This window comes from Zingiber officinale, chromosome 6B (genome assembly GCF_018446385.1).
Source record: "Zingiber officinale cultivar Zhangliang chromosome 6B, Zo_v1.1, whole genome shotgun sequence".
NCBI lineage: Eukaryota > Viridiplantae > Streptophyta > Magnoliopsida > Zingiberales > Zingiberaceae > Zingiber > Zingiber officinale.
The window spans coordinates 89,626,626-89,653,805 of record NC_055996.1 but is presented as its reverse complement, the minus strand read 5'-3'; the positions used below and the strand labels follow the sequence as shown (position 1 = coordinate 89,653,805).

At 35.0% G+C, this 27,180-nt stretch overlaps 1 protein-coding gene across 2 annotated transcripts; it reads right to left on the bottom strand.

Moving 5' to 3' along the window:
- Positions 1-1,845: 1,845 nt before the first annotated feature.
- Positions 1,846-25,869, bottom strand: LOC121993062 (exocyst complex component SEC8-like). Of its 2 annotated transcripts, none has more exons than XM_042547732.1 (27): positions 25,698-25,869; positions 25,432-25,511; positions 24,723-24,935; positions 24,447-24,620; positions 22,849-22,953; positions 22,522-22,631; positions 22,027-22,206; positions 19,640-19,802; positions 19,447-19,553; positions 17,896-18,200; positions 17,651-17,814; positions 17,398-17,513; positions 16,584-16,651; positions 15,887-16,002; positions 15,747-15,796; positions 14,596-14,696; positions 14,164-14,273; positions 13,971-14,078; positions 7,197-7,388; positions 6,685-6,770; positions 4,053-4,251; positions 3,905-3,982; positions 3,156-3,257; positions 2,986-3,060; positions 2,597-2,692; positions 2,470-2,519; positions 1,846-2,384 (listed from the first exon to the last, which is right to left on the bottom strand). In XM_042547732.1, the coding sequence occupies exons 2-27, from the start codon at positions 25,489-25,491 to the stop codon at positions 2,297-2,299; spliced, it is 3,216 nt and encodes a 1,071-aa protein (XP_042403666.1). In that variant the 5' UTR covers positions 25,492-25,511; positions 25,698-25,869; the 3' UTR covers positions 1,846-2,296. The 2 variants fall into 2 exon arrangements, with proteins under 2 accessions (XP_042403666.1, XP_042403665.1); XM_042547731.1 differs by having other exon boundaries at positions 15,887-16,005; positions 25,698-25,868.
- Positions 25,870-27,180: the final 1,311 nt, after the last annotated feature.

Genomic DNA, 27,180 nt, shown 5'->3' with positions numbered 1-27,180 from the left:
AATTTTTTTTCTCTTGCATTTTTCCCCTCGTTCTCCACTCCTCACTTAAACCGCTCGCCCATCTTGCCCATGTGCCAATCTTGCTTTCCTCGCCATAGGCCACCCGTCAGCCGCCTGCCCACCATGCCTACCTCGTTGGGATTCTGGCCGGATCGCAGCAAGAATCCCGGTCAAAATCTAGCCGCAATCATAATCGCTGGCTTGGTGGTCGGATCAAGGCTAGATTTTGGCTACAATCCGGTCACAAATCGTCCAGGTTTGGCAGTGACCGGATTCCGACAATGATTGCACTGGATCATTGCTAGAATCCAACATTGATCAAGCAACACGATGAGCAGTTTTGACAAGAATGAAGAAAAAAAAAAGAAAACGTTGTATTTAAAAAATAAATTAAAATGACATGGACTTGCCAAGAGAGCAATATGTAGGACACTATCCATAGCATAACAATTCTTTAGCATATGTTAATTCTATTATACTTTTGTTGAATGAAAATAGTTAGATAAAAAAAGAAAAATTATTAGTATAAAAGATATCTAATGCTATAATGAGTATAGGTATGAGGATGGATATTCAATCTCCTATGAATATGAGGACGAAAGATATGAAATCTGACTCGACTGACTCATTATCATGATATCATCCCTACTTGGATGAGTTTTTATGAATACTTTTTAATTTATCGCAAATAAAAATTTCTATGGAAAAAGTTGAATATATAGATTACCAAATGAATATATTTATATTTAAAAAAATGAATTTGAAAATGAATATAATAATAATAATAATAATAATAAATAAATAAATAGTTATGACAGGTTGCAGGGTGAATTGGAGCATAGAAAAACAGAGGCTGGAGTGGTGAGAAGCACAAGCACAATCAATGACCAGCGAAGCTCACTAGCTGTCGTATTCCAGTGGCCGCAGCTGGAGTAGTCATAGTAGTATTGCCATGGAATTGTTGGGATCTTTACCTTTAATAAAATATATTTTTTAAGGATAATTATTTTTTGAAAATAGAAATCATTAAAAATATGCTATATTTTGATATAAATATAGTTTTGTGTGGAAAAAAATACCTATGGACATTTCTTCTCATGTATAAGCTCATTACAAATCCCTAATAATATTTCAAGCATTAACCCAAGCCTTCTGAATAGGTGAAAATATAATTTGCTATAGAATTAAAATATGATTTCTACTTTATATATATATATATATAAGCCAACGAATAACATATAATGTAGAATCATGTTTTAATATATGGCCTTGAATGAAGATTTATTTTTATTACTTGTAATTTTACTTTATATATTCTATATTTCAGAAAACAAATTTCTATGAAATTTCACCCATTTACTTTCATTATTAGTTTTAACAGAGTTATCTATGCAACAAATTTTGTTCACACGGTTTCTTAAATTTTTTTTTTAAAAAAAAACTTGTGTTGGTGGCAAAAGGAAAATATAGATTTTAAGATGTTCATTTAATCAAGACGAAAAAGAAAGTAGATTACATGCCAATACCAGATGGATGGGCTAAGCAAGCGAATCAATACAACAAAAAACTAACAAAAATGATCGTGCGGGATTTTATTGCAAATAAATAAATAAAGCCTGTCACCTTAAATACCGAGTGACCCCACTCTAAAAAAGAATAAATCATATAAAATTTTACTCTAACATAACGGCTCTTTGTACGACATGTTATGATCCAACAAATAGTAGCCAAATAGATTCCGAACAATAAACACTAGTTTCCATCCCGGGCTGTACAAATTACAAACTTGAGTAATCATGGTATCGTTTGTATATAAATATCTAGCTTAACCTTGAACAAATGAGATACTTTTGGAATAAATATAATTTGAAACATATCCTTGGAAATAGAGTAAATATAATTTGAAAAATTACAACAATATCTATAACGTTCAAGAATCAGGGCACATCTAACTCCAACATTACTCAACAATTTCTCTAACTATCCTGACATGCATGCCAAATGACTCGAGGAGCGAGGGACCTGCTGAAAGGAACTGATGGCAAAAGATGGAGGTATTATCACAGCCATTTACAAGGAATTCATACAGAAAAATTTCAAGAAATACAAAGAATAGCCATGGCATAGCTAGTAGCTATGAGGTAAAGCAATTTGATCATTTTACCGAACAATGTGCACGGCCTCACCATAGCCATACACAGCCATGCTAACAGAACACAGCATGAATCAGCATCATATTTCTAATAATCCAGAATACGAATAAGAAAGAATTCCACCACAAGTATTGCGAGGAGATCTAGTGACTAGATATCCCAGAGATGCGCTTATCTGCATCAGCCGGAATCTCCCTACCTGGTACGTTAACCTTCAAAAGGCTCGAATACCTGCAAAACGAGAAGAAAAAAAATCATTAATCACTTTAGGGTTTCATTGTCACATCTTCCACTTTCGCTAACATGTATGACTTACTCTTTTTGAGTAAAGAGGTATTCATGTTCTTGAATGAATGCTAGCAAGGCCTGGAAATAGATAGAGAAATTGAAATCAATCAGATGTTAAGAATATGTGAGAAAACGTAGTACTCCAAGTATGGTACCTCAAAAGGTAAATTTAAGAGCTCATAATATGTACGAACACGATCTAATCTCTGCTGAACTGCCTCACTATTAATTGATGGTATAGCTGCCAGAGCCTGCAATAGAATAAAGATGAAAAACTCATTTAACCATTCTAACTGGTACGAAGTACATGAAATATTAATTTCAAAATCATATTCTGTATATAGCTAAAATAAATATGAAGGGGTATTTACAGGAGAACAATGAAGAATTATAAGATGAAAATCTAATACATCTTTTCTGTTGCTTTACGGGCTGAAAACAACAGCGAGACAACAATGGAATTGTTTGCACAAGTTCTTTAAAAGAAAGAGGCCAATTTGCAAACTACTCGTAATTAATGAACAAAGAGGCTTACAAAACTAACCTGTTCCAGTGCAATTGAATTCCTGCATATCTGTTGGACACCCAAAAGATTAATTGATCTTATCTCAGCCAAGGCCTGTTAGAAGATCCAACAAACCAAGCAAAATTGTTAGCACTTCCATAATGTTTCAAATAATAGGTATACCCAACATAAGAAAGTTGGAGTGAAACCTTTATTGAAGCATTTGCTGCAATACTAGAGATTCCACCAAAAATATAATTTCTTTTCAACTCTGAAACAAAAGGTGCCAATTCCTCGTCCCTACGCATAATCTGTGTGCATAAGCCATCAGTGAGGTTGATATCAATATGATAATCAAGCCAAAGTATCACCTCTACTCATATGAAGACATAAATTTTAAACCTGAAATTTTCATGGTTTAAAGTTGAAGAGATAAAAATACAACTTCCAAAGAGGGAGGCGAGCAAACAAAAAGTAGACAAACTGAAAATTGCACAAAATAGAGCATCAACGGGAAGGACTACAGAGTTGCAAGTTGTTTTCCTCTCATGAGTACAATCTCCATGGCAAGTATTCTAAGTAAATAAGGACATGAAGAAATTTAGGTAGAAATAAAATGAGAAGAAATTTGTAACAACACACAATTGTTGCATAAAAAACTTGGCACTTACATCATCTCAGCAGAGATGAGAGATTTGAGATTTAATTGTAACAATGCAGAAAAGGAGATGGGCAAAAAAAACAACAATATTTTCAGTTCATTCTTGAATATTAAAGAAACTATGTCGACACTAAGATTGCCATATCTGGTGTAGCATGTTACTCTAAATGGGTGGGTCATAAAATATATAATCATGGTTACTTGGCCATTGTGATAACATTGTCGCTTGAAAGAGGTACAGAATGTGTAAGTGCAAAAAATAGTTTGATAGATAAACTCCAAATGGAACAAACATACCTGAGTTGCAAGTGAAATAATAAAATCATCTGGTTCTTCAGCATCTTGATCCTCTAAGTACTCCCTGTTGGTCATTTCCTGCATAGTGAATATCTACTATTGAGTTGTGCACAAAATGAAACACAAAATCACTCACAGAACTACAAACCTGTAAATGGAAAATGGTTTCCAACTGCATTTCCAATCGTAGAACCTTGAGGCAGTCAATTGCTAATCTCCTATATTCTTCTGCAAGAGAAGTAAAACTTGGGGGAACTGCACTTGTACTCCGTGTGTGGCGATGTGCTTGATTGTTCAAATTTTTATCCGCAATCTTAGAGAATGATGTTCCAAAGATATCTCCCACACTGAATTGATTTAATAGGAAAAAGAAAACACCGATAACAAATCAAGAATTTTAATGAAGCCAATTAAAATAGATACAAGTTTTGGGAAAAATTTTGATTGGAAGCAAAATGCATGATAACTTAATTATCACAATATAGCTTAGCAATACCCAAGCAAGTTATCAACTAGTTAATTCATATAAATTCACATGTAATAAGAGTATAGTGCTATATTCTACCTCTAGACACCCTAGCCACAACCCCTTGCTTCTTATTCTTCCAATATATCAAATTGCCTCCCAAAATGATAAGATAACATGAAGTACAACTCTTATCTATGAGTGGATATGGTCAATGTGCATGAATGTATCTTACAACTTGAAGATAGCCACTGTCATAATATAAAGAGACTTTTCCTGGATCATTATTGAGATATCACAAAATCCTTATATCAACCTCAAAATGATCATAACATGGAGCCTCAAAGAATTGATTGATCCCATTTAGAACAGACTAGATATCATGTGTTATGATTATAAGGTAATTCAGCAATTCCAATAAATCACTCGTACTTCCCTAGATAAGAACAACTCCCTATATCTTAGCATCAGTTTGACATTGAGATCCATGGGATGACAACTGTGCTCCAAGTGTACCAACTTCATCATACATAACTAGCACATTTTAATTGAGAGATATATTATCTTGAATAAGCAACCTCTATGCCAAATATTTTATATCACCTAGACCTTGGTATCAAAGTGTTATCATAGATAGGATTATTACCTTGTGATTCCTGTAGAATCATCTCAATAATAATGATATCATATACATAAAGGATCAACATATGCTCAAACTAAATAAGAAACATTGAGTGATTGTATACACTTCCGAATCATCTCAAACTAATGAAGAGTAAAGCCAAAATTGCCTACTATGCCCTAGGAGATTACTTCATCTCATAAAGAGACTTATTAAGTTTATAAACAAGATCAATTCCCCCAAACAATGAGCCTACAAGGTTGCTTCATGTATACCCTTTATTGGGGTGCATGAAAACAAGACGTTTGACAAAAGAATATAAAAAGTATGAGAAAAATACGCCTTAGCATGGTCACTCCTTAACTTGTTTATGACATGAATTTGTTTGCCCCAAACTTAATCCTGAATAATTGCATTGCAGGTCAAGTGGTGTCATATCAACTTTTGCTAAATAAGAAACATTGAGTGATTGTATACACTTCCGAATCATCTCAAACTAATGAAGAGTAAAGCCAAAATTGCCAACTATGCCCTAGGAGATTACTTCATCTCATAAAGAGGCTTATTAAGTTTATAAGCAAGATCAATTCCCCCCAAACAATGAGCCTACAAGGTTGCTTCATGTATACCCTTTATTGGGGTGCATGAAAACAAGACGTTTGACAAAAGAATATAAAAAGTATGAGAAAAATACGCCTTAGCATGGTCACTCCTTAACTTGTTTATGACATGAATTTGTTTGCCCCAAACTTAATCCTGAATAATTGCATTGCAGGTCAAGTGGTGCCATATCAACTTTTGCCATCCCTCAAAGAGATTATCATCTACTTTCGATAGTTTATCAAAATAGTACATTTTGACCAACACAACATGAAATTTGAAACCATGATAACAAATACCCAAGAACCTGGAAGAAATAGCCATGCAAAAAACTCTGGCAAAATCACTAGATGCTACAAATGCTGAGAACACCCAATGCAAAATATAGCATGTGCAGATCCATAGAGGACAACGTGCAGTGCAGAAGATTCACACAGAAGAGATGGTGTCACACAGATTCAGAGAAGTTATATTGATGATGGCATATTGTGTTGCATCACCAAAAACTGAAGATGAACTGTGATTGATGATTGAAGAAGACAGATTCGCAACCCTTTTGTGTCGCTTCCTGCTTCCATTTCGACTGTGAGACAACCAGGAAAGCAAGAAGACACTAGATGCTTAATGAAGGAAATCTGTACAACGGACGAAGAAGACAAGCGATGTAAGAGGAAGAGGGGATTATGTTCAAACTGAATGGTGTCTTCTCTAATACCATGTTAATTTAGAGAAATTATCAGGATTCCTGCCCTACCTAGTCTCCTCTTCCTCTTATATTATCATTTTCTCATTTTATATATGCATCCTTGTAATTCCTATATTCACAAATATACCTCTAAGGCTCTAACTATCTAAAATTTGGTCCTCTGCAATGAACTAAAAATAAATAGTTCAGTACTGATCAAATATCATCCCATGAATTTTATTAATAGATTGTGGTGGCTACACCACTACAATCAAAACAAAGCTCATTAGAAAAGATATTCAGTCATGTCAAAGGTAGGTATGTCTTTAATTCATACAAATTGTTGAGTTTTTTAAATGAATTGCATACAACTTACTGTGCTAGCAAATAAAGGAGAAGCTCTTTACCTTTCAACAGAATCTGCCAAATACTCCAATGAATCACTAAGTGATGCCAACAAAATAAGTTTATGATCATCACGAATTAAGTGCTCCTGCAGGACATCCAATATAGTTCCAATGAACCAAGAGAAATTTTGAACTTAATATATGATATTACCAAATGAAACTAATTCCAAGGTTATAATGATATTGATCTAAATAAACATAAATTTTGAATAACAACTCACATGGCCAAACCTAAAGTGCTGGATAGCTTACTGGAAAATGAAACTACATATGTATGAATACAGGGAAGACTATTTGAGAGAGACACTAATCAACAACTGTAGTTGAGCATGCTGTTGATAAATGAAACCATATATACAAGTGTATGAGTTCTGAGAGAACTATTTGAGAAAGTTATCACTAATGAACAACTGCAGTTGTGGATGTTGTTTACCTGTTGTTTTAAGCATAAATGATAACTAAGCCCATAATCATCATTGTGAGATTATAGCGCTATATTACCACTAGCTTACCTGCTTAATTGGACGCAAGCCCAGTAGCAGCTCACTTATCTCTAACTCTACTTCAACAGTTTCAGCATCTGGAAAGCTATTTGGAGATTGATCATGGGATTTCCGTAGGTAAGCATTGGAAGGGTGAACTCGCATCAAGCCTTCAACATCACTTCTTCCTATGAGCATGTAGCTTTGTTTTTCTAGAACAGCCTGAGAGTTTTGTAATAAGGAAAATCCATGTAAAGCAACAAGGGACTAGAAAACAAGAATATCTACTGACAAATAAAATTATATAAACATTTCTAATTCTCAATGCAGCAAGATCTACCAAGAAAAAGAAGGATGCAATGATAAGGACAATCAAATATTGTTACTGTTAGAGTGTATACTAAAAGCCTAGTTTTTTGTAAATATTTATTTTTGAAATAAAGAATCACATTGGTCAAATATCTACATTTATATGCTAAGTGTAGTTGTTCAATTAATTTATATTGTAGATAACATGGTGTGTGGTGTCACACACGGAAGATCATGTTATCAATTCCTTATAAATTATAAACAGTAGCTCACGACTAAGATGGAAAGTAACAAATCATTGGAATAGTCGTAGTGTAATTTGGTATTAGTTTATCTTAACTATAAAATTATACTAGTACACTCTGAGTATATTGAGCAGGACCATTTAAGGTAAGTTCTTTTTATACTGACTGCATAAAAGAACAAGACCTTTGTTATTATGGAAGTATGTACTCTTAATCCTGATATAATAACAAGTACATATATCTAGTATTTATTTCTTTGACTTATCAAAGGGTGCGATTTAGTTCGATAAATCAATAGACCTGATAAGTTGGGAAATGATATTATTTATAGTGTGTGTTGTTGATTATAGAAGGAAACTGTGTCCTAGTAATCTAGGTTGATGATGCCCCCAAAAGGAGCTTATAAGGATTGTCATGTAAACCCTGCAGGTGGACTTAGTCCAACATGACGATAAGGTTGAGTGGTACTACTCTTGGAGCTAGATATTAATTAAGTGAGTTGTCAGTAACTCATTTAATTAGTGGACATTCTATATCTTAAACACAGGGACTAACACACTCATGATAAGAAGGAGCCCAAAATGCAATTTGGGATTGGTGCGGTAGTTCAATAATAATTCTTTAGTGGTATGAATTATTATTGATGAAATTAAGTTGAGTGTTTAGGGCGAACACGGGAAGCTTAATTTCATCGGGAGACCAAAACCAATTCCTCCTCTTGGTCCGTATCGTAGCATCTTATTTATAAAGTATTATACTCACCCATACCCACCTTCTTACCCACCTTAAGGTGGCCGGCCAAGCCTAGCTTGGAGCCCAAGCTAGGGTCGGCCAAACCAAGGTGAGTTGGTTTCATTAGGTGGCCGGCCCTAGCTTGAACCCAAGCTTGGTGTGGTCAGCCACAATAAATTAAAAGGTTTTTATTTTTTAAATCTTTCTTATGTGGAAGCCATGGTTTCAAAAGAGAGTTTAAAATTTAAATTTTTTCTTTTATAGTTTTCTACAAAAGTTTAAGTGAAAGGTTTGATATCTTTCCTTATTTGTAGTTAAAAGGAAGATTTTAATTTTTGATAAAACTTTCCTTTTTTATAACCATCCTCATGATTTAAAAGAGAGTTTTAAAATTAAATCTTTCCTTTTATAGTTTCTACAAAAAATTAAGAAAAGATTTGATATCTTTCCTTATTTGTAGATTGAAAGGAAAATTTTAATTTTAGAGAAAACTTTCCTTTTTGTAAATCATCCACATGTTTTAATAGAGAGATTTTAATTTATAAAAATTTCCTTTTATGACCAACCATGAAGGGAATTTTCAAAAGAGAAATTTTTATTTAAAATTTCCGGAAACAAATTGGGAAGTTTTAATTTTGTGTTTAAAACTTTCCTTGTTTGGAGGGATTAAGGTGGCCAACCATATATAGTTTGAAAGGGAAATTTTATTAAACTTTCCTTTCATTGGCAAAGAGAATAAGGAAGTTTTAATAAAAAATTCCTTATTTGCCAAGACCAAGGAATATAAAAGAGAGGGTAGAGGTGCCTCACCTCATAACAAGATATCTTCTTTGGTTCCTCTCTTCCTTGGTTGGTGGCCGACCCCTCTCTTCCTCTCCATCTCCTATTCTTCTTCCTTGGCCGGCGACATCTTCATCTCAAGGGTTTTGGTTGGTGGTCGGATTTTGTTAGAGGAAGAAGGAGAGATAGGAGGCTTTGTTTCTGGCATCCCTTGGTGGTGGTGGCCGAACCTCATCTTCTCTTGGAGTTCTTGTGGTGGCCGAAACTTGCTTGGAGAAGAAGGAAGCTTGGGTGGTTCTCGTCTCGGTAGATCGTCGCCTACACGACGTCCGAGATAAGAACAGGAATATGATAGAAGATCAAGAGGTTGTTGCTTACAAAGAAAGGTATAACTAGTAATTCTATTCCGCATCATACTAGTTTTCTTTGTATAGATTTTGAAATACCAAACACAAGAGGCATATGATTCTAGGTTTCGAATTTGTGATTCGAGTTTGTGTTCTTTTGTTTTTTTTCCGATCTTGTGATTCGATTGTTTCTTTTGGTTAAACTTAGGGTTACTATAAGAAAATTAAATATTAAATTTCGTTGAAAGGCTTTGTCTAGGAAGTGGCGAATGCTCCCATATCCAAGAAGGCCTAGTGCCTCGCTATGTTTAACCTGAAAATCAATCTCAGAAATTAATATTTAATTGAATTTGTAACATGGGCGGATTTGGATCAATAATGTTATGCATCGTTTGCGATCCAAGTCTAAACTACTAAGAACAAATAAGTTGAATTTGGAATCAATAATGTTAAGTTCCGTTTGCGATTCCAAATTTAATTTCTAAAGAACACAATAGGTTGTTAGGAATGGTTCAGGACTTGTACAAAATTTTTGTACGCGGAACCGGTACGATATTCCGAGTATCAACCAACACTTACAACTTGTAATGTGCTCCAGGATGACACAAATATGAACATTGCTTTTACAAATTACAAGGATGTCATTCATATGGATATTCATTAGGAAAATTTCATGCCAGGATTGTGGTTAATATTGATATACTTCATCATATCTGTCTTTTTTTTTTTTTTGCTGTCTTTGTCAAGTTATTACCCCAATGCTCAACAGGGTGATACACCAATACAAATCAACTATCAGTCTATATAGCCTTTTTGGATACTTTTGTTGATTTCAGCCTGCACATACCTCCCTTTGATTAATCTTGTCTTCAGGCTCCATTTATATACTTGCCTATTAACATGACGTCAAAAATTGTTGATCTTGCATGGCAACATGCTAGATGGCTGGACAAACACCACTAATGGCAGCGTATCCATTGGGCATAATTATTCTTCTATGGAGGCATTACAGAGGTGAAACTACATCTTGTCAGTCACTACTCCAAGGTCATGAAATATCCTTATGTCCTAAAAGGAGATCATTAATTCTTCAAGGATTTAATTGAGCACATGTAATCTAATGATAACAAACAATATGAAGTCATCAAACAATATTATTTCAATCAAGAGGACTTTATGAAAGAAATACATGGACTATCCTCTAAGGCACGGTATAAGATGTCGAACCATCCAAGTCAGCATTGGCAGAATTTACCATTCTACCCGTAGACCAGTACGACACCAAGCTCAAAGCCGCTAGGCCACCCTTTGAGAGGTCGCAAAGGCCGTAGCGACCTCATGGAAGCCTTCGTGAGGTCACAAAGGTTGACATGACTTCCCAACAACCTCACAGCGGCCTCTACGACCTCACGGAAGCATCGCGGAGGTAGTTGCAACCTCACGGCAGCATCTTTAACGATGAAGGTTATCAGGAAAGATTAAAAATTAATATAATATAATTTCTAATCTTATAAAATATATTACTACCAATAAATTAAATTATTTTATATATAAATTTAGTATCATAATAAATCCAAATTAAATCTAGTTTAAACCTACTTGATTGTGCCATGTTTACTTAGTGAACTTCAATTAAACCTAAATTGACTTTTACTTAATAAACATCAAATATTTCACTGGATAATATCAAATCTAACTCAATAGAAGCATCTAAAGAAATCAAAAAATAATAAAAATATTTTTTAATTAATATATTTTATATTTAAAAAGTATCAAAACCGAATCGGTATGACATGGTACGGTACCAAAATCATATTGTTCTAGTCATAAATTAAAATTCCGACACACCTCAAAATTTTAAACTTTGCACCAAGTTTTGTTGTTGTTGTGAAAATTATTACTCATCAAGAACCCTAGGTATACCCCACTACTCCACTACCTTGATATATGGAACAAAAAGAGAATACTACAAGTGGGTCTTGTATGATCTTAAAAAAATCCCAAAATATAATTTGATAAATTCAGCTTTGCTCTCCTTCACTTAATGACAATCAAAAGTGTCTCAAATCACTCAGCATTTTGTCTTACCTCTTTGTTTGTGAAATATATTCTCCTTATTGCACATATAGATGATATATCACAATCGGTAATGATTTTGTAAGGATCGGACGACTAACAATCTATCTTCGTTAGAACTCCTGATTAAGGATCACGACGGCTTAAGATATTAGCTTAGCACAGAATTGGGATACATAGGGGGAGACATTTATATCACCTAATGGAAGTACGTATTTGTTTATGCTCAAGTATCTGATTGATGCTAGGATAGGAGAGCCTATAACTCATCCAGCTGATCGGAAACTAAAGTACCTCTCAATTACAAAACCAAACATCATTCACAGCATGATCAGTCAATTTTTTGTGGCTCGTATCATTATTACTTAGAGACAACCTTGAGAAATCTACAAACACTGAAAACTGCTCCAAAAAACATCTTATATGTCAAGAACAAGGTCACCTTCAAACTGTGAATATATTGATACTGACTAAGCAGTCTCTTTCGTGGACATAAATTCATATCAAGCTATTGTATCCTTTTAGGAAGTAATCTAATAATAGTTATAGCTAGATTGGTTGCAAAGGTGGTGCAATGGATAAAACCTCTATTCCATTGTTCTACAAGAGGACAACATATAAAATTAGTTAACTTCATCAGAGAGGTGAAATCCAATAAAAGTGTCACTTCCAATGATTAGTTAGCAAATTTGTTAACCAAGTCGTTAAGGGTCCTTGGATTAATGATATTTGTAACAAGTTTTCATAATCATTGAGTCATCCTAAGGAGTGTTGGGACTAATTGTAATTCGTTAAAACCTATTTGTAAACATCATAAGGTGTAAAGTGTAACTTTACATTGATGAATAATAAATATAGAAAAAGAAGACTACCTAAGGTCTAACAGCCTAGCATTTTTCCCATCACTTTCTTCATCATGCTTTTCATTCAAAATGTGTTGCAGAGAGCACTGAGCAATAGCAATCCATGTTACACCTCATATCCCATGAGCGACCAAGAGTATTTTGATACACCTAGTGAGTTAATCCAAGGAAATAATTATTGGAGGCGCATGAATACCAAATGATGAAGTCCATAATAACCATTTCGTAGCAATTGTTATCTTCAAGACTTGAAAACATCAAATTAAACTAATGATATATCAAATGTATCAGGATTTTCCAGCTAGAATGTTTCCTGCTGCCTATTTCAGCCAGAATCAGAGTTTAATAAGCCATTTTCCCCCACCCAGTATGGATAGAATTTACTGGTCCACTATGTTTCATGCAGTTAACTGTGTGTATCAGACGACATGCTTGATTCAATCACTACTGCTTGGTATGGACATTATACTAATTTTCAAGCTTTAGTTTTGCTTATCTTTAATTTTTAATTGCCAGTAAAGTGTGATCCAACAAAGGGCCAAGTATAGCCTCACACCAAAGTTTCAATGTTTCATAAAGCTGGCTAGAACTGTAAATGGTTCTAGAAATAAGGTTGTAACAAGATGAGCTTGACTATGTTCAAGCATGCCAAGCTTGTTTATTAAAAATATACCGAGCTCCAACTTTTTATTGAGCTCACTAAGAGACATTATTATATTTATAATTTAGTTCAAATATTGATCTAATGAATGAAATATATTGTTCATTTGTAATATATTACTTATAATATAAAATTATAGGATGTGTTTCATATATTTATATATTTAAAGATAAATTTTAAGAAACAAAATCATAATCCAACTTTATACAAGTTAACAAACAAGTTTATTCATAAAATTTTTGCAAGCTTTTTTCGTCAGTGTTAACAAGCCAAAATCACTAGTGTTCAAGTTTATTTATTTAATTTATTTTTTAATATCAAACAAGACTAAATCAGCTCTTATCGAGCTAAATAACGAGGTTTTTCCTGAACATTCGTTTATTTAGAACCTTACTTAGACTTGAGAAAAGTTCCCCTTAGAACAGACATAAATAAAGTGTAAGATAGCATTAGTTTGATTGAAAGAAATCACAATAATGCTTTAGGGTGAACACCACATAGAAAGAACTCAAAGAAGCACAGGCCCTTTCAACTGTAATTAATCAATACCCACTCCATATTAATCTAAAACCACGCAAATAATTATTTCAATTACTCAAAGAAAAACAGAAGGAATTGCAACTTTGAAAATTTGACAAGTTAAACTAACACGTTAGAGGTACACTATGCCCATTAAACAAGTTTTGATGTTCTGTCATATGATTTAATGAGATGTTTGAAAAACTGTTTTATTACACTAATGCATGTTACGTAACACATCAACTGTTTATTATAAGGATTAGATATTTTACCTCTGTGTAGGATGTTCTGCATCTTTCATATGTACGTTCCAGGAAAGTTTGCACAAACTCAACAAGTTCATTTGCATATTTTGGCATTAGATGCGCCCAGCCAAGCACCTAATGCATATAGATACACTACTCACGAATTGGCATAATGAAAGTTACTCAAGATGAAAAAAAGAAAACCAAGATATTAGCATACTTCTTTAGCTAACATATTGGAAGCTAAGAGCCCTTGCAGCACTGGGCGCCCATTCTCAACTAGAGGCTTATAAACTGAACCATTAGCACGTGGTCGAAACGCTGCTGGACCTGGAGAAATAATCCCATTATACAACAAGTCCTAACATATCAATAAAGAACTATAATAATTTCGTCCCTTTCAAGTTTTTGGTAACAGCAAAAAATTTGTCCAAAACAATGGTATCACCATGGTCAGACAAGATTTAGAAAGCATCCAAAAGGAAGCCTTTCGAGATGCATGATAAAAAAGATTGGGATATGCATGACATAAGATGATAAAAATAAAATAAAGTGAAAGAAAACCAATTACTATTATAATTAATTAGAACAGGCACGCTGTGTATCTAGTATTTACATTATAAATGAAACTGCATTGTGACAATATACTTACTTGATATGGCCTGTTGGATAGATTTCCTATAATCTACAAACATGGCTGGCAAGAAGTGATCTTTTAGAAACTTCTCAATAAAAGCTAGCAAGCCATCATTCCTGCAAATGATATTTTGGCATATTTGAACAAGAAGATGCAAAATCCTAAACAAAGGAAAGATACAAAGAAAAGAACCCATAATTGAAGTAAAAGCATTCAATATAATTCCAAAAAGTTTTGATTTTTGGGTCTGACACTATGGATATGCGAGCAACTGAGAGCCATATTTTATCTGCACTGTTGATATTAGGGCATGTAAAGCAAGGTCTTTCCCTAGAACAGATCAAATATTGCCAAAGTTGGCAATTCCCATGTTGATTGATCCAAGACAGTCCAATCTGACTCCTATACCTGGAGGAGTCAAATAATATGAAAGAAGTAATTTGGTCCTTTCCTAATTGATTGAAAATTCAAATAAGTGATCAGCAAATGTAATTAACAATGATGAATACCTAGCGCATGATGCTTAATATAGAGGTGCCATTGGGTCGTGCTTGGGCCCAGACACAGCATGGACCAATTGCGCCATGTGTTTTCCATGTCATGCCTAACCAAATATAGCTCTAAATAGGTTTGGTCTAAGTGGATCGGAATGCCCTTAGGCTTCACCCAGTACATGCTTAAGCCCGGGTGACCTCCTTAACCCAGGTCAGACCCAGTACCGGCCTAATTTATTATTTAATTAATTTTTAAAATTTTAAAATAGAAAAAAAAAATTTAATCTAATACAAATTGAGTACAATAGCATATGAATATTACATCTCAAATTTTAAATTTTTCTATATTAATTTGGTAATTTTAGGCTTAATTTGACCAAAAGACCACAAACTGCCATTATTTGGAAATTTTAGGGGGCATTTTACTCAAATTGCATTATTTGATCATTCAAAGTTGCAACAGGTCATGCTTGGCCTAACACGGGTCCATGCCATACACAGTAAACCTCGAAACTGGGCTTTGTCAAGCATGGCTCATAGAAAACCATCACTTAGAGACAAACAGGGAGACATGAACATAAGGAATCACTGCACTGGAAAAACATCTACATATGTCAAGTTTCCTACATGCATACTAAGAGAATAGAAAGCATAGTGTAAAATTTTACATACACAAGTTGTGAATACTTCTGGTGCAGCATTGATGCAACCTTATCAGAAAACTGCATGTCACACAATCAAAATGCAGCTTAGAAGTAAACTGCAAATGTTGCAAAGAACACAGCAAAATAATAAAGATGAGCATAGCTAACCTGAACAACTGGGCGATAAACTGATGCCGCTAGATAAATTCCTTGATCCGGAAGCACAGCTGATGTTCCATACCCTTCTTGTTGTGCACTTGTACCCCTTTGCCATCCTTGGCTGGCTTCTATCAGAGTGGCAATTTGTGAAGCATTTTTAGCTATTTAAAACTCACAAACATAGTCCAAACAAAAGACATTCACAAGGTTCTTTAGCATCAACCATATTCACATGGGGCAACATTACACAGATCAAAAGACATCCAGCACTATAGTTGCAGGGGAGACAACATGATAGTGAGGTATCAAATGTCAATGAGCATCATATACTCATTAGTCATTATTTGCCTTAAAATTTGTGTTTTGTAGCTGGCATTACGGGGATCAATCAAGGGTATACCACAATCGTTTCTGGATTTTGGCATTGTTTATGCATAATTTTTACCTTTCTAGTGGTCATTACAAATTCTGGTTTGGCAATTTTCTGAACCAATACTAGAACAGAAATTAGTTATTTAATAGGGAAAGAAACCAGAAAAATAAGCAAGGAATCATTATGCATGCTTAATCATATCACCATTGATGCTTAGGGAAGAGCAACTAAATGCAGTCAACAGTTCTAGAGAGGTTTGCATCATGGCATATCTAAGTATCCAGCCTTAAAGGCATGAAGATAAATCCAACACCCAATTTGTCATCAGCATACCTCTTTTGGGCATGGATGCAGCAGCATCAGTAAAACGAAAAGCAAAAGAAAGTCCTTCTGATCCATCCCTGTAGCCAAATAACAACAAGTTTACCTATCCATTATCTGAAGGTGACAGGATTGAGAACATGAATCATAAAAAGGAATAGATGCAGGCATGCAGCTAAAATCTACATTTGGAATTGTGATGAAGTCTTGCATCAGTAAATTATCCATAAAAGATAATCAAATCTTTTGCTTTGGTGCATGAACATCAAAATCTGGAACCATCAAGGAGTCATGGTAACTCAACCTAAAAGTGTACAAATAATGGAAGAAATGATAGTTCAAGATTTGGTGATAATTTTGAGACACGAAGACTCCACTTGTCTATTTGGCAAAGAAGTGAATGACAACATCTAATGTTCAACTCAAACAATCATAGTATTATTGAAACTTGGAAGGAAAATAAAGAAGAAACTTGGGACCAGGATCATAGACGTACAGTAGAGCTGTTGGTACTAAAGAACAAGCAGCTTGGAAATTATGCCAACATGTACTTAAAAGCAGAAAAGTAACAAACTGATTAACCACAAGTGCTGCTCCTGAGTTTTGGGCACTAAAGAGAGGTGAAAACTCGAGATTTTTGACATAAAGTATAGTTCATCATTGTCCAGTATCATGGAAAGTCATTAGAAAACATGTGAAATGTTTTTATATGTCATCTAAATGATTCGACAATTTGCCTCCAGAATAACAAGAAAAACATCCTGGAAGGAAGTGGAACAATGAAAGGATTCAGTAGTAGATAATCACTTAATGTGTTTATACTTACCTCTTCTCTTTTGCAGGATTCTTTTTCCCTAATCTTGATGTTTGAACTGCTGCATCTGACGTTGCAGCTTCTGGAGTAGCCCTTAGAATTTCACAAATTAGTTGCTGGCATTCACTCTTCACCCACGAGAAAAAGCAAAAAAAAAAATCCAAGGTACAATCAGTAATGAGTCTGGCAACTTGCATGCATCTGACATTTTGAATGTGGCATTGCAAAGACAAACAAGAGGGATGTAACAAAAAACCAAAACCACCTGTATGACTGTAAGAGAAAAACCAACATTAAAGCCCCCAGTTTGAGAAGATTCAGAATCAGCACCCCAAACTGTATCACTACTAGCAGCCTTTGGTGTGAGAACATTGTCAGCTTGTTGAGATAATTTTGATTCCAAAAGCTCTCCAACGATGATGTGGTTCTCTAATTATTTTTGGAGCCAAAGTATCATTAGATCACACTCCAAAAAATGATAAGTTAAAACTCTAAATGACAGTGACTCACCCAGTATACAAATGATATAATCCAATATAGAGTTGAGAAATTCACCGGCAGCAGATTGTGCTGCGCCCTTTGGTGTCATGATGGGTGAAACTGGACTAACAACTAACTGTGTTGCCGAAAAAGATGAATTGTTCTTACTTTTTGGCTTCAGAACTTGAAATCCATCCAAAATCCCGCTTGAATCATAGATATCAGAATTATCTTTCTTAGTCACTAGATCTAAACCTGACCTTGATGACTTCTGTACCGCAAGTACTTTAACCTTTGATATGATAATTTCATGAATAGTAGGGCGCAGTCTTTGGCTATTCAAGTCAGGCAAGAGAAAAACAGATTTTGAAGTTACAATAACAACCAAGCCTTATCCCACTAGATGGGGTCGGCTAAAAATAGATTTTGAAGTTACAAAAAAGAAATTTAAGAACATTAATAAATATGATAAAGTAAGGAAACACAAAATGACATAATTTTCATTCAGTAAATAAATAAAATAGTCAAATAGATATAATGTGGGTAAAATAAAATGTGTTTTAGGATAAGCTCATAGAGAACAAGAAAGAAAGAGAGGGAAACTGTGCACCAAATTATTAGTAAGAGAGTGCAATTTTTATGAAAAGAAACTAGCCAAAAGAAGTTAATGCAGCGTGTATCAAAAAGAGACTGAGTTGATTACAATTTAAAGTTTTATTCACCATGCCACAGTGGTTCCCTATCTTTTGTGTTTATCTCTCTCATATCTCTTTTCATTTCACTTTTTCCTTGTACCATTGCATATTGAATGAAAGTTTGGATTCAGATCAGTGTGTTACATACAATACTTCTCTGGGTGTTCACCAGAACAATCAGAATTAAGAAATTCAGTGAAACGATATTATTAACTAGTGATGTTGAAAATCGTAAGGGATCTAACTTGAGGTAGAGAAAATAAACAATACTCACCGATAAAGGAGGTGCAAAATGTCTATTATAACCACAACTTACTTTATGATGTGATTGGATTGGTTTCAGCCTAATAGTTTTTCTACTTCTTTCCTCATGGAGCTCAACAGAAATTAAAAGATCAGGATGCATGCTCAATTGTATTTTTGCCATTTCTAGGCCATTGTTGCTTTGATATAGTAAGTGAATGGGTGTTTACTTCAGATAATTCATCAGTAACCATGCTTCTCTTTAGTGATCCCAAGCTGAAAATATATATCAAATTCCAAGTTGTGGCAAAAGAGTGAGGAATTAATGAATTTTGTAGTTAGTATAGTTTAATTCTCTCCAAATTCATGTAAGTTGTTCCTCAGGTCTGTTCTTGTTCTCCACGTGAACCGTTACAAAAATGAATCTGGGAATCTAAATGGTTGATGAGTCAGGACTCAAAGATATTCATGGATTGAAAGAAAAATGTTCATGATAGAAACAACAACAACAACAACAACAACAACCAAGCCTTTTCCCACTAAGTGAGTCAGGACCCAAGAAAAATGTTCATGATAGAAACAAAAGAAAAAAATCTTAAAACATGAATGGTAAAAAAAAATGAAACTTGGAAAATAGTAATACCACAAGACAGCACCAGCAGCAGCAACTTTGCCAAGCATACATAGGCATTCTACTAGTGTGCGTGAATACTTCACATAAAGTGGGGCATCACTCTTTTTCATGGATTCCTACAAGAAAAGTTGGAAATTAGAGCCAGCTCACATAAGGAAAAAAAAATCCTTACTCTGCTATTTTTCAAGAGATATGAACTCACAAGAAATTCATCAGGCATTGCACTTGAAAGCCATGTTGGCATTTGACGAGAAACTTTTTTGATATTTCCATCAGCATGAACTCTTGCAGATGGAAAGGCACCATCTGAAACAGCATTTTCAGCAATCTCCACACTATCATCATCATGACCTTCAAAGGATGAACTGGAAAAAGGAGGCACAAGCATCTGTATTAGCAGATTTCTAGCCAAAACCTAATGTTCAAGGGACATGTAAGTCATTTAAAAGGCAGTGAAGTTTAAGAATTTGTTATTGCTACAAATATAAATATAGAGATTGGTATCTTTCGTAAAAGGTCTAGTTTTGGGATAAGTGACGTGTCCATCAAATTTAGAGGTTGTTGTTGTATTAGAGAAGCGGTCTTTCATTGGAATCCTAACTATTAGAGCCAACTGTTTGTAAGGTTTCTCTGTTTTAATCACCTTGAGGAGATCACTAATAGGTCAGAGTCACCCATCCCTTTTATGTCTCTCCCATCTCTACAAACCACTTCTTTCTATTCTTATTCAAATCACAAAACTCTCAACTGCTCTTCTTCCTCCAATTGCATTAGGCATGACCCACCAGCAGACTTGATGACTAAGATCTAAATTGCAATACACTTTCAGCAAACATTTCTTCCCCACTTCCTCCTCAACACATGTATCAACAAGAAGATTTTCATCCTCTCCTCTTGTCATTGTTGCCTCTCCTTGCCCAGGGATGACAACAAGTCAAATAGCTGTATTTTTGGTATGACCCATACTGAATGACACAAAAATACCTGCTTCAAGTGATAAACAAGTACCCAACCCTGAGGTTGCTCACTCAGAGGAAGATATTTATAATTTTCAGTGTTAAGTATATACTTGATATGTTTGAAGAGGTTGGCATACTATGGAGCAAGCCAACAAATACCACATGGATCCTAATGTTAGATCAGTACCACAATAGAGAAGCCACTAACTGATCTGGAGAAGTCTAGAAGGATGATAGGAGACTAGGTTTCTTGTTCAATCAGTATTGATAGAACTCATGTCAACCACTGGGTACAACCATAAGAATCCTCGACACCTAAGAGTACTTCAAACCAAGGATACTCTAATGCAAATTAGATAGATTCTTCTACAGATACATAATCTATATCAGGATCTCTGGGGAGGTAATCTGATTTCGCGGAAGAGCAAGAAATAAATAGTTGTAACAGCATTAAGGGCATAAGCAAAATATAGGTCATAAGTCATGACCTAGCAACATGTGAACTCATTTGTCTTAACTAATTGATGACCAGGCTAACATATGCCCCTGTAAAGCCAATGAAGCTTTATTCTGACAATCAAATTACTTGCACATAACCTCAATCTATATTTTATACAAAGACAATATATAGAGATTGATTGTCATTTGATCATAGAGAAAATGCAATCCAATAAGATGATCAATTCATTTGTCATCCAATGATCAATTAGCGAACTTGCTGAACAAATCTTAAAAGGGACCTAAGATCAGATATATTTGTAAATATATATGAACCAACTTGAGATAGTTTTATAGACTAATATGTAAAGTTGTACAGGTATATTTGTAATAATCCTCATTAATTAATATACTACCTAGGGTTGTGTGGACAGGCTGGGAATAACTGAGTATACTCCTAGCACTTGGAGAAGATAGCATGTTAAAGAAACTAGAAGAAACAAAAATTCATCTTATGATAATGCAGCGGATACAATTTGAGATGTAACAATGAATGACTTCCTTTTGGGAAACATAGATACCACATTGAATGCCGCTCTGTCTTTGACACTTTTTCACATAAATGTGAACTTCAAACCAGAAGCCTCTGAAAGCTTAATGATTTGTTTCCATGTGAACATGCAGGACACTTATTGAAATTCATACTAGACAGTTCAAATAGTAGCAACAAACGTAGCTACTGAAAGTAAACAAGTCAAAGATTCCCCTAGGTATCTTCTGCAAGAATTCTTCAAATATACATTCTTATTTTCCTTGCCATTGAGGCAAGGTGGACTTCCCCAAATCCTTGAGGTGAATGAACCAAAGAGTATTCCCACCTCTCCTTGCACAAAGGACAAGTGCTCCTAGTTTTGCTGTCAGTCAGTTACAACCAGTACCTCCCCATGAGGGGACTGATTCTGAGAACACACTTCCCAGTGCCAAAAGGTTCTAATTTCTAGAGCATGATTAAGTAAAATCAGACACCATACAGCTTAGTCATTGTATTTCTTTTGTTTCCTTTGGGAGCATTCTCTGATAATCTATCTTAAGTTCTTATTATTGTATGGAGCATTTGAGTTGGCAAGTCATTCTGTAAATATCTTTTGAAAATACTAATATGAAGTGGACAGGATTAGGAGTTTTAACTTACACATCATCAATGGAACCTGGTCTATATGATCCATCAGCAGATAATGATCCACCAAAATGATTTTCTATTTTTACCAATCTTGTCCTCCTAGACAGAGGTTGTGCACTGTTCACTGAATTGTCAATGGCAGTAGCATTTAGCACTTGATCCTCCATCTCAGATATTCTTAAGGAAGCAGAGCTGCACAATTTTGTATATATTAACAAGATGTAATAATGGGCAAAGCTTCAAACATCATAGTAGTACTAAAACTTGGTAGAAACTCTATGTAGAGAGGATACAGAGAGTGTGTGAAAGAAGTTTAACAAGATACAAACTGAAGAAAAAAATATGAAAGAACACTTAATAATGTTAAATTTTATGGATTCTCCCAAAATAAGCATACCTTCTTAAATTAGTAGTCATCAAATTTGAGACTATCAACAATAAAAATGTGTTGAGACCTTAATTGAAAGATTTTTAGAGCCAAATGAAAATACACAAGACAAAAGCTACCTAAATTCACCCTTGTTATATAGATGGCTATGCAGATCCTCCAACACTTTGTAAAACAGAACACCTCGCAACTTTGCTAGTTCTGATCGAATATCTTGAAGTGCGCCAACCTGCATGAAAGTACCAATTAATTTTGTTAAACCGACTCTCACTTAAGAAAAAATAATTAAATTAGTTTTGGAATTTCACTTCACTAGTTATTAATGGTAATTTGGAATTTCCCTTTAAAAAAAATTATTGAGTTAACTTAAATTTTGGAGATGGAATGGGAAGGCATGAATTTTGATTTTAGAAAAAAGAAAAAATGAAAATGGAGTTAAGTCTCACCACTTGAAGTCCTTCTCTCTCAAGCACCAGCATTGACTGGACCTGTAGCTGAACTGCAGCGTAGAACTGCTTGTCTGCAATCAATTTCTCAATTCGAGCAGGAACCTAGAAAGATCTAAGATCCATGAGGGCAGAAAAATCACCAGCATGGAACCATCACAAGCTCTTTAAAATTTCCTTCAATATGCTCTATAAAACATGTTAACTTAAATGTACATGTGTTGCAAGTATACAAAATCTTTATTATATGTGTAAAACACCTAAAGCTAGATTGGTATAAGATGTGGAACATCTACATAAGATAGAGAGTTATAGTAGTTGTTGCCACTGTAACTCAACTAAAAAGTATATATACCCCTCAGTGTTCAAGGGATAGGTCACAAAGCATAGGAATTGTATAATCATGAAACATCAGACTCTCAAACATTATTTCCATTGGATACCAGTAAGAAATGCAGATGATGAAATTATTTGTTGTATTCTTTGATCAACAAGTGTTGTGATTCAATCAAAGTCCCATATTAGAAAGATTTGGAAAAAATCATGGAGTTAAAAGGATGTAGGATATCTCCATTAGCATGAAGCCTTTTGAGGAGAGCTCAAGAGCAAAGCCATGAAGGCCTAGGCCCAAAGTGGACAATATCATGTCATTGTGGAGATATGTGAACATCCTTTGGGCACAACAAATGGTATCATAGCCATGGTTCAAACCAGATGCAGTGTGGGTGGCCTTGAACGAAGTTGAGGGTAGGCTCGGAGTAGGTCAAGATGACCGGATGTTCGCAGGGAGGCCCGAAGGAGGTCAGGGTGATCGGATACTCACGAGGAAGCCTGGAGCAGGTCAGGCTGACAGGATACTTGCGGGGAGGCGAGTAGGTCAGCGTGATCGGATGCTCGCAGGGAGGCTCGGAGTAGGTCAAGAGTGACCGGATGCAGATGCTCGCGGGGAGGCCTAGAGCAAGTCAGGGTGACTGATGCTCACGAGGAGGCCCAGATATGAGAGTAATTGTGGTCCTTCATTTGAGGGGAGGATTGTTGGGATTCAATCAAAGTCCCACATGAAAGATTTGAGAAAAATTATGGGGTTAAAAGGAAATAGGATATCTCCATTGGCATCAGGCCTTTTGTGGAGATATGTGGACATCCTTGGACACAACAACAAGGGAATTGCGGATGGATGATAAACTGTATTAAATCACATTGTATGCCTCGCATTGCATCATCAATGCAAAACTTGGAATTGGCATCAATGTTCTCCTTTATGAGATACAAGATGATGCACCAACCAAAGGAGTTTTTACAGACACAAGAATATGTCCTGAAAGATAGGAATGCAACAAAATAATGAGGTAAGACTTGAGCATTAAGCAGTAAACAACACTAGATGGTTTATCAATGAACTACAGCTCATCAAATGAGCAAATGCTAGTGTAAGTTCAAGAAACATAGGAATTATTTAAGTGAAATTCATAGTTGGCATATACTCTGATACCCAAATAAGATGAGGTGTTGTTAACTGTAAATCTTAGTACAACATAAGTTATGCGAAATAAAGAAGAAGATTCTTTTCTTTACAATTCTTCATGTGGTTCACATACCTTTGAAACACTCTCAATTTGATCCAGCAAAGTTAGTACATGACGCAGAGTAAGAGAGCGATACCATAATTGATGTAGTTGCTTATTGCGAGAACCAAGAAATTTCTTTGCATTAGCCATATCAACCTTAAGAATGGAAATGCTCTCAGCAGATTCACTAAACAACCGCAGAATCTGGATAGGCATACAGAACAACAATATTAATTGTTTCTTCAACCAAAACACAAAATGAAATTTCTCATCCTATACTCAACAATATTAATTGGTAAGACTAACTTGGGAGTAGTTTTGAATTGCTTTATTAAATCCATGATGATATACGTGAACAACTTCATCCACAACATCCTCGACAAGATCACTTTGTTCCTTCAAGAACTGAACTTCACCTTCGCGATCCTTTGATGTCAAAATGTGAACAACATGAGGCAGTGAATCAAAACGGCTTGCAGCCCAACTTTCATCTATCCTGGAAAGACCCTCCTTCAAGTACTGCAGAAAAGAGTATAACAAAACACCAAACGTACTCAATTTTTTTATATTACTATTAACTTAATAGATAACAACAAATAATGAAATCATAAAAAAATTGTTACAAAGGAAGCAACAAGAGTCAGAATTACAAATCATAAAATTACTAGAAATTGGTGGTTAGCGAAACGCTAGAATTATGGGAGCATTGTTTGTTAACCTTGTGTATGTGCAGATATCAAATAGCAGTTACAAAGTAAAGTGTGCAAAAACTTTGATTGTCTCATGCATCAGTGTAACTAAACAGGACATTCAATTCACTACCAAAGTTTGACGAGTCTACTGCCATTTTACGCGCCTACTATGTGATTATCATCTCATCGACTTGAGTAGCCGACAAGATTTTCCAGAATCATCTTTCTTCCTTATTCTTGTTCAAAAGAAGATAACCAATGGTAAACGAAATTCACTATGGAACAAAGGACAAAAAATTGCAAATCGGCAAAAAGTAGCTTACGGCCTTGTCGGCAGGAATTGGCAACCCATCGAAGATCCCTTGAGCCCTTCCGGAACTCATCGTTTCGAGTCTCTTAAAACCTGGATATGCCATAGAAATATTCCATCAAAAAAAAATACTAAGAAGAATCCATCTAATAGTCGTTCTACTGACACAAATCGTGTCCTAATTATACTTATAACGATCACTGCAATGTGTAGACGAAGAAACAACTCGAGTTCTAAAACAAATGCTTCGATGCGAAATGAGTAATCCGCGTGAGCTACCTCCAGATCTAATCGACAGGCGGCGAGATCATCAGGCAGAGCAAGGGATATCAAGAGTCAATCCGGAGAGAGGAGTGCTTGGAGGAAAGGAGGTGAAGAGATCGGGAGACAGAGGAGCGAACGAAGGCGGGCGATTGGAGCGAAGAGCCGATCAGACGAGCCTGAGGAGGTCATCGTTCGCTATATTACGTGGCGGAGCGAGAGAGCCATAGTAGGTCGCAGGCTCATGCGAACGCTTGCGACCGGTCGCCACGCGGTAAGGCGTATACTGACTGTTCTGCCTTCGGACGAGAAAAAACATTGAACTCTGCTGCTGACGTGTCCTCCATTTTTTGCAACATGCTCCTTTATTCAATAGAGTATTTTCACTTTGCCCTCAACTAAAAATTAAAAAAGACGATCAAAAGGATATTTTTTTATATTAATTATTAAAAGGACTCTCTCCATTCCTATTTGAATTGTTTTTTATTATCGGGCTAGTCTAAGTAGGTGCTGGTTCTGGAAGGAAATCCGAATGGAAATAAGAATCAAATAGATAATAGAAATAGGATATTTTTATTTTTCCCATTTTATTAAATAATGATTTATTTTCATATTTAGAGGATTGAATTGATGGGATCCATCATCCATTCCTTAAATTAAACATCAATTTCGAATCTCTTTTCCATTATCCACTCTCATTTCCTCCAAAACTAAATTAGATTTACATGTTACAGTAGTTTTGATTCATGATGATCAATATCTTGTCTCCGTGGGGTAGCATAAGTCATATATCCACTATTTATATGGATAGTTACTCTAATAAAATTTTAAAGTTAATTCTTAATAGATATAAAATATTTTATTGGATATTTGAACTCTCCCATATAAAGGATCATTATGTTAGGATAAAATATTTTTAGGGGTTAGTGATAATAGATTATCTAAGATGAATGTTATCATCTTTTACTCTAATAATGATCAATATCTTTACACATTTATAATAATTATGATTCATAATTATTATAATAAGTTATTGGTCAATATTTATTTAAGCTAAATCCCCTCTACACAAATTATAACTACTATAATATTTTTTTTAGGGTGTGAGATCATCGTAGAGGGACCACTAAGATGACTTATCCTGTCCGAATGAAGGACTAGAAAGCCGGGAATGGGGTGGCCGCTGACAAGAAGAAAACTTCGATGATCCTACAAAGCAAACCAAGACCAGGGAAGGGGTACCTGACGTTGGTCCTCTGACGCTCAAGTTAGAATAGGGAAAGAGAGTAAGAAAGTAGAGAATCGTAGAACTCAGAAATATTTTTCTTTCCTGTTTCTCATACCTATAGACCCTTTTTATACATTTCTGGATGATCTTTCATCTTTCCTTATTTAATGGTGTGGTTTAATGACAAACTGAAGGCATCTTTGTCTTGTCTTCTACACATTTATTAACAAATACCGTATTCCCCTTTGTTTTTTCTTCCCCTTATTAATTGTC

Excerpts from the sequence above, each read along its gene's own strand:
- LOC121993062 (XM_042547731.1), bottom strand. The coding sequence starts at position 25,491 with ATGAGTTCCGGAAGGGCTCAAGGGATCTTCGATGGGTTGCCAATTCCT. Across the intron at positions 22,207-22,521 it reads TATAACAAGGGTGAATTTAG|CTCTGCTTCCTTAAGAATAT; the intron begins GTAGCTTTTGTC and ends AAAATTGTGCAG. Across the intron at positions 3,983-4,052 it reads AAACCATTTTCCATTTACAG|GAAATGACCAACAGGGAGTA; the intron begins GTTTGTAGTTCT and ends TTCACTATGCAG.